Source organism: Rattus norvegicus, chromosome 15, assembly GCF_021556685.1.
Source record: "Rattus norvegicus strain SHRSP/BbbUtx chromosome 15, alternate assembly SHRSP_T2T, whole genome shotgun sequence".
In the NCBI taxonomy this organism is placed as follows: Eukaryota; Metazoa; Chordata; class Mammalia; order Rodentia; family Muridae; genus Rattus; species Rattus norvegicus.
The window spans coordinates 6,444,181-6,457,541 of record NC_141548.1 but is presented as its reverse complement, the minus strand read 5'-3'; the positions used below and the strand labels follow the sequence as shown (position 1 = coordinate 6,457,541).

Sequence of the window (13,361 nt, the reverse complement as noted above, 5' to 3'; positions counted from 1 at the left end):
TGTGGTTATGCTTCCCACAGTGCTATAGTAAAATAGGGCTTTGAGAAATGTGCTTGTTGTTTCCTTGTACCCACCAGCAGCCCTTTCATAGCTGTCTCTTTCCTCTTTTTTTGGCCTTTCCTCATCTGCCCCTCAGAGAACCTTTCCACTTCCTACCAGTCAGTCCACCAAAGTAGGGCCATGCCGTTTCAGGAAACTGGAATTTCTGAAAAGCCCATTGAATATGGAAAGCAATATCCCCCAGGATATGTCCTGCAGCTCAGAGTAAGATGTTGCAAAAAGAGGATAACTAACTGATCTCCCACTTTGTGCTTTCAAAAAGAACAAATACTTCAAAACCATAGTTTCTTCCGCCTCTCCATTACAGAATCTGATTTCAGCCCTGCACACTGTGCTCTCCTGGATCCATGGATGCTAAGCTGCAGGTTCTGGAGATGCCAACCACTCAGATGAATTCAATGTCTGCTCAACTCAGTCCATTCATTCTCAGTTCCTGGAGTCAATCCGTCCACCGACCCAGACGCCCATCGCCGATCGAGAGTATTCCACGCAGCGGATCGAGTTCCAGCAAGCAGAAGGATCTTCAGTCACAGAGCACATTGCGGAACTTTCCTGACATGCTGGACAGAACTAAGAGGATAGTGAGAAACAAGTTTGTGAAAAGGATCCTATGTCGCCATCTTCTGGGAAAATACAGAATTACATCCTATTACCTTACTTTGGAGTCTGAGGCTTCCTTCTAGTCTCCCATGTGCCTCTGTTCAAGACATAGATGCAGATATTCACAGCCAACCATTGGACTAAGCCTGGGGACCACAATGAAAGAGTTAGGGAAAAGCCTGAAGGAGATGAAGGGGATTGGAACCCAATATGAAGAACAACAATATCAATTAACTGGAGCCTTCAGAGTTCCTCGGGACTAAACTACCAACTAAAGAGGATATGTGGTCCCGGCCATGGCTCCTGATACATATAGTGTAGAGCATGTGTAGCAACAACTGGCTCATCTGACATCTCTGGGATGGGAGGCAACTGGCCCTGTAGAAACTTGATGTCCCAGAGCAGGGGGATGCTAGAGGGGTGAAGTGGAAGTGGGTAGGTAGGTGGAGGAGTGGCCTCTTAGAAACAAAGAGGATTGGGAGGGTATGGGGGTTCAAAGTGGAGAGACCAATGATGGGGATGACATTTGAAATGTAAACAAATAAAATGACTAGTGTATAATAGATGGTGACAGATGTCTCCATAAGGACTAGATATTCATTATCTGTAACAGGTTCATTGAAAGTCAAAATCCATAACTGTTGTGACTTACTTATTATTGAAATTTCACATAGATGAACACAATCAACATTTTAACTTCTCTCCTTGCACCCATAATAAATCATTAGTTACCTTTATAAAACAATTTAAAAAGCAATTAGTGTTTCTACTCTCTTAGGCTTCGATACAACGCCTCATTTTACTGTCCCTCTCTATGTTCCCTCCATTGCTGCCCTCTCCCTGTCTCTTCACATTTCACATTCCTATCCCTGACAGTGTCCCTCAGCAATCCATGAGTGAACTTGTACTTCCCTAAATGAGGACAGTCTGGCCCACGTCCCTAGACCCTCACACTAAACTGATCATACAGTCACACAGATTGAAGAATCAACAGCTAACACCCACACCCACATTTCAGTGAATATGTATCCCATTTGTCTCTTTCAGTCTGGATTGTCTCATCCAGAATGACTTTTACTAGATCCATTCATTGTCCTGCATAGTGCATGCTTCCTTTTTGCCTTTTGTAATTGTTAAGCAGCAATGCAGTGTGTAAATGCACCATGTTTTCTTTATGCAGTCATCCGTTAAGGGACAACTTAAATATTTCCAAATTCTAAGCATTATAAATGAGCTTCACTGAACATGGTTGAGCAAGGGTCTGTATTCTAGGATGAATCAACATCTGGACATGAGACCTGGAGTTGTATCTTAAGGTACAACAATTTTCACCTTCCTGAAGAACCATCATACTGATCTCCGAAGTTGCTGTAGAAGTTTGCCTTTCCACCAGGAGAGTATGAATGTTCCCCTTGCTCCATAACCCAATCAGCTTGAGTTGTCACATGTGTTATTAACCTTAGTCATACTGACAAGTGTGAAAAGTGATCTCAGAGTAATTTTAATTTGCATTTGCGTGATGTAGAAGGATGATGAATATTTCTTATGAATTTCTGTCATTTGAGTTTCTTTTATTATGAATGTTATGCTTAGATATGTAGCACTTTTTAATTATTTTTCTTCATATACAGTGTTTTAGTTTTTCCAATATATATTTATATTAGCCTGTTGGGCCCTACCTTGGAGTGTTTCCCTTCCCCCTCGCTGTGCCTTTCAGCCTACTATGGCCAGAAGTTGTTTACACCCTTGGCAGCTTCTCTCGGTCCCTGATTTGGGGCCAGGACCTTCCATGGCACCCATTCCTCTTGCTGAGCCTTTCAGCTTCTTATTGTTAAGAAGTTGTTTACGCCCCTGTGTTGGGGCCGGGACTTGCCACGATGCAGATTTTTCCTGTTTTCCTATTTTCCTGGTTGGGGTTTTCACCTGCTTTATTGTTTTTCCACGGCTTTTGCCTCTGGTATATAAGGAGATCTCAGTAAAGCGTGGACAGCCTTCTTTTAACATGAATGACCCGAGTGTGTGTTTCTTCTTAACTCTTATAGGCCTATGCCCGGTTCTGAGTGTCCTGATGACACAGGCATCATCAAATGGAGGTCCCACCAAGATTGGAAAAGAGAGGACAACCTGACGAGATGGTCCCAGGAAGCCGGCCAGTGAAGGAGGGACGTATTGGGGAAAATGGGCCAGGAAAGGTCCCAGTAAGCAGGATACAGAAGCACCGTGGGCATTGAAAGCACGTGCAAAGAAAAATAAAGATTTGGGGTACTGGTGAGTAAACCTTGTAAAAAGGGACAAGGTAATAATGGTCAAATGTTTTTGTGTACGTGTTCTTTTAGAGTTATGCTAAAATCTAGAGAAGCAAAGTTAATTCTCATCGATGCTTTTAGTCTTTGGACCCTGATTAGAGACAGTTTACACCCTAGACAAGAGAGAAAATGGTTTGAGAAAAACATTCCTCCCAGACTCTCCACAGATGCTTTGGCAAAAGAAGGAAAGTGAGATTAAGCTTTTTAAGAGCTCTCCTGGGGACATCCTGCCTCCTTGCTGGCTCCTATTGGAGAAGTGCTTATTTCTGGTTCTGTGTCCTTTAGGTAGGGTATCTGCGTCCTTTTGGTGGGACACCATCTAGCTCCTTCCCTCTATGTCTATTGTCTGTCCTTGTTGCACCAAGCTGTCCATGGATGTCAATGTATGTCTGGGTTGTGCTTCTTGTTGCTTGAATGTTTTGTGTTTCATGTTTAAAAGAAAAAATGGTGAAAACTTTAAATGCTGGTTGATTTCCCCCTTGATTTAGTTTTAAGTCCTTTCAAGAAAGGAACAAATAAATAAAACAGTTTCAATTGACCTTTGGAGCCCAGCATCCTAGATAACTGGTTATCTCTGGTGTTAACTGCCATGTGTGTCTCTGACTGAATCCTGCCTCAATGGAGGAATGTAGCTAGGAGCCTAGGTCTATCCACTGGGGAAGCTCCCCAGGGGGCTGGCTCAATGTCTACACTAGCTGGCCTTAAAGGTGCCAGCAGCTTCAAAGCTTCTATGGTAATGGAGCTGTTAGCTGTTTCTCTTAGAGAAATCTTTGACTGTGATATTTGGAATCAACAGGTAACAAGGTGCTTCTTTTAAAATGACAGCTAAAGAAGTAAAAATGGTGTTTGATCTAAGTACTAAAGATATGTGTAGTCACTTCATTTTTTTCTGTTTGGTTTTAAATGTATAATAAGCTTTACATGTCTTGGCTATAAGTGACTGGCTTTTAAGTTATTGGGTATGGTTGAAAATTTGTAATATTTGTAATAGAATGTTGGCTTAAAAAAGGAGTCATTCGAGAAAACACGTGGCATGTGCCAACCCAGGGAAACAGGTCTAGATTGGGATAATATTTTAATATAACTCTTATCATGGAAACCGGACTTGTAAAAGAATTTAGGGCAATGTCTCTTTGGTGAGGTATTAGAGCCTGCAATATCGATCCTTCATATGCAAGGCTTGGCCGTCATACTTTATAGCATGAGGAATGGACTTGGTGTTTTGGAGAGACTGGATTTTGGAGGATAGTTTGGTGGAGGGTGAGTTTTGCTTTCCAAAGTTATGGCAGTGCTCTGATGTTACAAAGGAAACTTGAAGATTGTGGCTAATGATTGCCAGTGTTACATTGACTACAGTTTACAGTCTGATCACAGACAGACCTCGGAATTCTAACTCACACATATCTGTGCTTAAGAAAAAATCAAACAGGTGTAGATTGTCACAAGGGTTGATGAGGCTATGGAACTTATAAGAGCATGACAGCCTGCTTCCTCCAACTGCTATTTCAAGAAATACATATAGAATTATTATAGATTTAAAAGATTGGTCTTTTTTTCTTTTCTTTTCTTTCTTTTTTTTTTTTTTTTTTTTTTTTTGGTGCTGGGGACCGACCCGGGGCCTTGCTCTACCACTGAGCTAAATTCCCAACCCCTAAGAGATTGTTTTTATACTGTTTCTTGCACTCTTGGGTTGTTGTGAAATATTTCATTTCTTGTGTTTCCTTGGGTTTTGTTTGACTTGACCATACATTTGTATGCCTTTTTGAAAGAAAAATGTACTAATTTTTATTTATTTTGGTGAATTGTTCTTTGGATGACTTTTGTCTGTGGTTCCTCTGAATGCAGTTCCAACGGTGGCCAGAGAGACACCAGATACTGAGTTATAAATGATGGTTAAGCACCCTGTAGGTCCTCAGAGTGAAGCCAGCAGGTTGCCCAGGTTGAACTCCAATTCTAGCTCCCAGTGCACCATGATGTGCTACAGCTTCTCTGCTTCCTCCTGCTCTTCCTTGGCCAGCAGCACCTCTGCATTCTGCCCCTCCATGGCTCTCGCTTGGGTCTCAGTTCCTCCCTCACCTTTGGGGATTTTAACTTTAAGAATGGACAGAAAGTTTACAATTTGATGTTTGCTCTATACCTGAGAAGCTTTTTTGCCAGGAAAAGGGAGTTTCCATTGCACAAAATGGGATGGTAAGACAGAGATTTCAGGAAAAAACATGGGTGAATATATTGAAACCATGACCCCTCTCAAGGCACAATCCATGAAACAACAGGTCCAGCTTGCATACATTTAAAGGAGTAGGAAAAAATATTGGCCTCTAGGGAACAGTAAAAATTGTGGCAAATGGATTATATGTCACATGCACGGACCCTGGATTTATACATTTCAGGAAGAAGAATATCCCTCATCCACGGTCTTTAGATCTTTGGCTGTTAACCAAGATGTTCTATCCATTTCAAGGCCTGATACAACTCTCCCTCTCCTCAGCAACTGAGTTGTAATGAAGGAGTGAGAACTCTGAAGCTCTGGAAGGAGAGTGAGCGAATGGGTGTTCCCTGGCTCAAAAGTGAGTCTCTGGAAAAGCCACTGCAGAAACTGGTCAGTCTGGGTGGAGGTAGTTAGCAAGTAAGCTATGGCATTTCCCAGTGACATCACCGGTAGTGTCTTCCTTGGAAATTCTCTTGTATCCAGGAGACACTAGAATGTTCTGTGATGTCAGCAGTGTTGTGGTGACACCAACTGCCTGAGCGATTTCCCTTCATTTCCTAATGGGTTCCCGAGGAGGCATGTTCTCCAGGATCCTCAGTCTCTTTCGGAGGGACAATCATATCCATGCAGGCACCAGACCAAGGCAGAGGGAGGCTAGCCTTCCATCACGTTGGAGAAGAAGACGAATGGAAAGGTCCTTGAGGAGGTCAAGTGAGTACTGGGCAGGGCAAGGGGAGCTCCCTGGAGGAGGTTGGCTTGTGTTGGTCCTTCCAGGAGTAGGACGTATGATTTAGAGCCTCAGTCTTCCTAATGGCTGACCCAGACACAATAATTTCTGATCATTAGTTTGACAGAAAACCAAGAACTGTTATATGTCAAGGGGCTTTCCTTGGATCTCTTTAGTGTCCTGGGCAGTGTCAAAGAATACCAGGATGAGCCTTTATAAGAATAACAAAGTGTCTCTTCCAGGATCGGCTGTTGAAACACTTCATTCTCAGCAGTGTCCTGTAGATTACTTGGGTAATTGATGCCAAGAGGGATACTCTCCTGGTCATATATCAAGGTCTCAGTTACTTTGTCCTTGAACACACATGATTAGGGATTCAAGATGTTAAGCAGTTTGAACTCAAGGACTTACCTGCCTCACATCAGACATTAGCTGAGAAGGTCCTCCAATTCTTCTTGTTTAGGCCAGCTTTAGAATTTCAGTGACAGAGGAATGGATTTAGGAGGTGTGGTCTATATCTATGATGGCATATGTCATCATATGGCTCTGACGGTGGGAACAGGGAACTAGCTGAGTTCAGCTTAAAGATAGCTTTCTTGCTCTGTCAGGGATTCACTGTATCTGTAGAACTGTTCATCCTCAGACTTCTGTTTAGAGTAAGCATAGTTTTTCTTGACACTGTGTCCACATATATGCCTGTTTACTGGTATTTATCTACCTACAGAGTTTGATCAGAAGGCATCGTCCCAACCCTCCACGACACCTGTTGAAGAGGAGAGAATGAAGCGTTTAGAGAACATCAAAATTGCTCTCCAGAAGATGCAGAAGGAGAGAGATGAACTCAGGAGTATCCTGGCCGATTACCCGGGAAAGAATTTAAATGACAGGTAGTCACAATGCAAGTTCTGTTAAATCCACATTTCCTCACATCACAGTAGGCTACAACTCCAGGGTGTCCTCATGGTCAAAATCACTTTCCTGATTGCATCAGAATGTGAAGTTCAGATGGGAATGGGATGGTGGCACAGGCTATTTTAATTCCTACAAACGTAAATCATAGCCTGTGGCCTGATTGTATCACTGCTGAGAGTGAGGGTAGTAGTGTGTGTGCTCTCATTGTGTGGTTTAAGGAGACTGGACAGGTGTTGGCTTGTGGGAATTTCTAGGTGCTCTGATTATGACCAATCATTGTTGTAATTGACGTGGAGATGCTTTGGGTTCAATAGGTCCTGTGATGAGCTGGAGGGACCCAATCCCACTTGCTGCCTCACAGTGTGTGACTGGACTGACAACAGGGGATCATTGGTTTTCTCTGATTTTATTCATTGTATTTGGAGATAATGCCACATCCTTATATTTAATTGGCATTCTAATTGTATTTGAGAGAGAGAGAGAGAGAGAGAGAGAGAGAGAGAGAGAGTGTTTTGTGTGAGTTTGTGTGTGTGTATGCATGTGTGAGTGTGTTTGTGTGTATCACTTAAGATCTGGGTATTCTATGTATTGATTTGGCCTGAGAATTATCCTGTGTCAATTTCCATGGCATGATAATGATGAGGGTGAGAGCCTCACTGTGAGCAGTAGAACATTTCACATCTGCTCAGGTGGACGCACATGGAAATCTCCTGGTGCGTGTTATAAATTCTTTTCCCTGTAAATACTGTTCATGTTCCTTTGGGTTTTCATGTAGCAATAGATTCTATGATTGAGAATTGTTACCTAAGAACAGGAGAATAGTCTTCATGGGCTTAAGTTGGAGCCTGGATTGTGACACAGGGTCCTCGAATGTTCTTGGCAAGCTAGTCTATTCCTTCAAACCCCCTCAGGGAGCTCAAGCAAATCAGCTCCCTCCTTCTGTTTCCTGGCACTGCTGTCTCCGTGTTCACAATACTAAACTTAATAAATATCAAATGACCCAGTACCAAGAAGCAAGGGCGTGGCATGTCCTAGGCTGGGGTAGTTCAGGATTCAGTCTGAATTCATGTAATTCTTGAATCCTTCATTCATAATGTTATTTCATCTTTGGACCATGCCTTACCACAGGAACAACTTTGAGTCTGAGATGCTCACGATGCAGCACCAGGAAGTGATGACCGACATGAAGAAAATGAGCGAGCAGGTCAATAGAGCTTTGGTCAAATGTACACACCTCACACTGGAAAATGACTGGTACTGGTGAGTAACTTACAAGGTTGTGACCCCAGCACAGGGCACAGCATGTGTCAGCCCATTCTTATCTTTGAAGTAAAGTAGGATCAGGCTTTATAGGGTTTGAAGCAGACAAGGAAGCCTGTGTCTAAGGAAGGCTCTAGGACACACAGGACACAGAAAGATTGGCCTCCAAGCGACATTCTAATAAAATGGACAAATAAGCACACATGGGGATTAAGTCCTCTTCTGGGAAAAACTTGAATCAATGGTGTCAGGTTTTTGAGAAGTGCCCTGAGTCTTCTGGAATGTGGCTCTTTTCTCCATTTGACCTGTCTCTAGGTCATGCTCCATGGCTACTGTGGACTTGGACTATAATCTGAGACTCTCTTCAGATCAGGACCCTAGAAGAAGTAATGGACTTGGAGACGTGGGAGGAAGTTGGAGACTGGCTGGGAGTCACCATTTTTTCTTTGTGTCTCAGCCGCAGCTTCTGCCCCCTCCTAACTGAGTTGTTTGAGCTGAAGAACAATGCCCAGAGAGCACGGCATGAGAACAGGGAGCTTCTATGGGAACAGATTGCACTGGAAGAGTCTATTAAGGAAACAACAAGGTTCTGTGGGGAAGCCAGTATGAAAATCCGTGTAACAAGCAGCCTCAGGTAGGATGAATGAAGCATCAAGGGCAGGTTTTCCTGATATCTAAGCATAAACCAAGTCAAACCAGTTTAACCTTTCTCCACCTTATCCAGACACTCTCCTGGGTCTCATCCAGTTGTTCATCTCTTTGAACATTTACAAAACTTTCTGTGATGTTAGCTTCATGCAAGAAACTGGAGGGTTGACAACCAAATCCTCCTGCTCAACTAGAAAATGCATTTCCTTAAGGGGGATCTGTTGATCACACATTGCACACTTACATGCCATTATGCTAGAGGGATGCCATGAGGTAGCCGTCTTTGTAGTGCACAGAACTGATTAGAGTTCAGTTCAATTGCCAAAAGAATGGCTCTCATTGTCAATCATGATGGGGCTTGTGAACTTTCTCTCCTTTTCCCCGTACATTGAAAATGGTCCCTCCTGCCTGTCCAAATCGTGGTTTCTAGTGACAGAGCTTGAGAAGCAGTTTGTCCGTCCTGTTTTATGTCAGTGTTTTAGTGTTCTTTCCTGTGGCTTATGTCCTGGAGCTGACTGGATGAACAGGGATGTAGGAAAGACTTCTCTCAGGGTGAGGGTTTGTGTGAGATGTGTGAGGATTAGAGGGATATTTTTGTCCAGCTCTCTCAACCTAGTGTGCCCAAGAAGTGCATTCCCTACACAGGTTTACTCTATAAGGGATGGATAGCAGTGTCTAAGCTCTCACTTGACACATTTCCTTTGCCTCATCTGCATTCAACAACTGTTCTTCCAGCATGATGGCCTCCCCATTCTTTTCTGCTTCTCACTTATGATTTCTGTTCTCTCTCTCTCTCTCTCTCTCTCTCTCTCTCTCTCTCTCTCTCTCTCTCCCCCTCCCCCTCTCTCCCTCTCTCCCTCTCTCCATCTCTCTCTGACTCTGTGTGTGTGGGGGGGTGTTTTTTGTGTGTTTGTGGGTACATATATGTGTGATCATGTTTATGACTATGGTGCATATTGTACTTTGGAAGTTGTTTGTTTTAATTGTTTGTGATATGGGGGTCTTATATATATAAGTGTGTGTATATGTGTGCTTTTTCACATGTGTGTGTGAAGTCATCAAGTTTCTGAACACAGACACATATATATATTTATATATATTGTATAAGTCTATATGTGCATATTTAGAAACATGTAAAAGTATACACACACTAACACACACACACACACACACACACACACACACACACACCACAAACACTCTGAGAGAGAAAGAAGAAGAGAAAACATAATCTTTCCAATTACATTTTAAACTGTTCTTAATGGGGTCTTGATCACTATTCAAACTATTTACACTGGGAAAACTATTCATAAATATTGATATTACTTGGAGAAAACTTGAATAGGGTACAGGGATGTGAGGAGAGGCTGCTGTGTGAAATCTATATACCTCAGTATAGAAACTGATGACTCAGAGCTCTTCTGCCTTCTTTGCTCTCGGTGTATAGTAACACTGGAAGGTCATGTGGCTTGTTGTGTCTTCTCAGCATCCTGGTTATGTTAATCATTACCTGCCACCACTTTCTTTCCAGATTGGCCTAAACTTGGTTGAATATACCTTGGCTTTGGAGTTTGGACTGGAATTTGTTAATTGAAAGATTAATTTGCTTAGAGTTGAATCTGCAAGCAGAAGATGTCCAGGAGTTATGCTGAGGTGGAATCACATCTTTGCCTCAGACAGAAACTTAGGCTCAAAATCGTCCAAAGCACTCACCCTGTGCTGTGTTGTGGCACTCTTAACCATTGTTATTCAAAATCATTTGATCTGAGTGAAAATCATCTGTAAAGAGGGTTTAGAACAGTGATGACCCTCAGACATTGCTGGAGGTGTCAAATGGGTAGCCCTGTGAGAAGCTGTGTACAACTCTTGTGAAAGTTCAACCTTTTGACACAGCGATTCCAGAACAAGAAGTAGGTGTGAGCAGAGAAACTGTGGCATATTAGTGTTTAGTGGTTCACCTCAGAGCAGCCATGAAGCAAAATTACCCAGATGTCCATCAGTCAGAAAGTGAAAAGGTACAATGTTGTCCAGCCCTTCCATGGACTGCGGCTGAGTTTGATTATACCTGCCAGCATTTGGCTTTGAATTAGCCTTCTCTTACTCGAATTATATCTGATAGCATCCCAGTACAAGTTTTACCTTGGATTGTGGTTATGGAGATTTCCTAGCTGTTTGTGCTGGTAGTTTGTTTCCCCTGTCAGGTACTGTATGGTAAAGGGACCTCATATTGGAAAATGCAGCTCACTTTGCATGCACTGGGAAACAGTGAGCAGAGGACTGAAGAGGCTCACCTGCCCCCCCCCCCAGTGCTCTGTTGCCTGAAATCAGCCTCCTGTGCACGGCCTTGTGACCTTGCTAAGCAGGCTTGGCTAACAGGCCTAGATGTCACATTTCTAATTTCTGATTTTCAGGGGAATACACTTTATTGGCTGAGCTGTCTTTAGGCTATGCTCACTGTGTACTTACTCCACTCCAGGTTTTTTTTTTTTCTTATGCCACAATAGTAGACTGGGTGATCCCTTCTATTACCATTAACTGGGAAACTAACCACATTCTGCAAATTACTCTGCTTGTATATGTGAACAAATATATTTGGGTGAGTTCAAAAGTGTGTATGTCTGGGTGTTTGTCTGTCTATGTCTGTATACATGTATGTCTCCATGGACAATATAATCTTCTAATGACCAGGATGAGGAGAAAATGGAGGAAAGTCTGCAGGACCCCCTGAATCAGCAAAAACTGGTCACTGAGCAAAAGGCCTAGTCTGAGAAGATGCAGCATCATTTCGGTGTCACTGAGAGGATTTGAAAGCACAGGATGAGAGGACCCAAGTAGATTCCCTGTACTTATAAACTGTCTTATTGGGTGTGTGACTTTCTCCATAGTTCTCAGCACCTGTCACCTAGGAGCAGCTCAGAATATTTTTCTTGTCCATTTTAAAAGAAATTCCGTCCATGAAGTGTATGTGATCCATAGAGATTCTGGCTATTGTGTACTGATCCCTCCAGTCTGTGCTCTCTTGTATTATCTGAGCCCAGTGCCTTTAGGTCTCCCCACAAATAGTTTTACGATACACATAAACAAAGGAGTGGTATAGTTTATTTTCTGCATGAGTATCTCCTTTGGACTTCAATGCCTACCCTCGGCAAGATTTCCATGCAGCATATTCTTGCCAAGTATAATATCACTTCAGTGTTCATGTACTTCTTGAGATATTGTTCCTCTGGGTCTTTACAGATTTTGAGGTTGTCATGTGGACCCCAGGCATATTCCTGCACTGGAGGAATTATAATAGTCTTCATTTCAGTGATGGCCAGACTTCCAAGGCCTTCCTATTGTTTTCTAGTTTGTTCATATCTCTCCTCATCTGACATTGAGACATTGCTACATGATATTAAAATATAATGTATACGTATGATTGGAATTATCTGCTGTTCACTGTTTAATTTTTAGCAGTTTTAAAAGCTGGGAAAATATGCAGGCTTGTGGGATCTCTTACCCTTCTCTCTTGGGCATGAGAGAATGACCTCAGATGAAAGATCATCCTGGATTATCCTGCTGAATTGTGCTGCTGTGTATGGGATAAGTGACATGGCAGGTTCTCACCAGGCCTTTTCCACCCCTAGGTCTGAACACTGCAGCAGAAGCTTTCCCAGGGCACAGAGCAGGATTACAGCTCTCAGAGACAGGACTGTCCACCAGGAGCACTGAGGGTGCAAAGATTGACACCACCTCCCACATCTCAGTCCTTGTAACCATACCAATCTTGGGCTAAATTTGAAAGACCTTGAGATGTGGCCAGGAACACGCCTCACGTTTAACCTTTTGACGACTTGTCCATCAACAACCAACCACTCCAAGTGAGGCAGGTCTACATTCATCTTGAGGAGATTTTTACCATCTTACCTGCCGTTCTGCTGTGTTTGCAAGGCCAGCAACAGGCTGGAGTTATATGTTGAAGAATCAGCAGGAATTGAATGCTGACTAATTTACTTGTTATATTTGTTTTTAGTTTGAAGTTTGGTTTTATGCATTTGGTTTTATTTGTTTACGTTTGAAGTTTTGGTATTTATTTGTTAACTTTAGTTTTTTAATTAATATGCTATATTCTTAAGGCTATATACATTGAACTCATTGACTCCCCACTTTAAAGTGTTCTCGAATAAATCAATTTTTGCCAATAAATAAAAATGTGACCTTTAACCCTTCACTCACAAGACCGTCCTGAGTCGTGTGTGGTTCTTCCTCCTGTAACAGCACAAGTATAAGGCAACAGTGGTGCTCTGCAAGTCTCATGCAGCTTAGGCTTTACCATCAGTTCACAGCCAGCCAGAACTGCACAGGAAACTGTGCTCTTGATGTAGACAGTGTATCGTGCTCTGTGGATCCCACATACATGACGAAAATTATCCTTGCTTTATCCTTGTGCTCACAAATTTAGCTTCCTTTATAATGACAAACAAAGGAGAAACACAAGTATTTCTCTAATACATTAGAGGAAATAAAAACATTCAGTATAGGAATATAAAAAGCGATCAGGACACACAGAGCTGTATGCCTCTGCATTCCTTATAATAAAGCATCGGTTATAACTGCACATTTATTGAATTCCAGCAATTTTGGAGGAACGATATTTTTA

General features: G+C 42.5%; 1 protein-coding gene across 1 annotated transcript; it reads left to right on the top strand.

The window, feature by feature from the left end:
• Window positions 1–5,744: 5,744 nt before the first annotated feature.
• On the top strand, window positions 5,745–12,939 carry LOC148000740 (disks large homolog 5-like). Its single transcript, XM_087586997.1, has 5 exons — window positions 5,745–5,886; window positions 6,627–6,789; window positions 7,943–8,074; window positions 8,532–8,708; window positions 12,349–12,939. Exons 1-5 carry the CDS (start codon window positions 5,754–5,756, stop codon window positions 12,431–12,433), a joined length of 690 nt encoding a protein of 229 aa, XP_087443123.1. The 5' UTR covers window positions 5,745–5,753; the 3' UTR covers window positions 12,434–12,939.
• Window positions 12,940–13,361: the final 422 nt, after the last annotated feature.

Bases quoted from the DNA above. Each gene is read 5' to 3' on its own strand.
- LOC148000740 (XM_087586997.1), top strand. From the start codon at position 5,754: ATGTTCTCCAGGATCCTCAGTCTCTTTCGGAGGGACAATCATATCCAT. The intron at 6,790-7,942 runs GTAGTCACAATG...GCCTTACCACAG, and splicing joins GGAAAGAATTTAAATGACAG to GAACAACTTTGAGTCTGAGA. The intron at 8,709-12,348 runs GTAGGATGAATG...TTCCACCCCTAG, and splicing joins CGTGTAACAAGCAGCCTCAG to GTCTGAACACTGCAGCAGAA.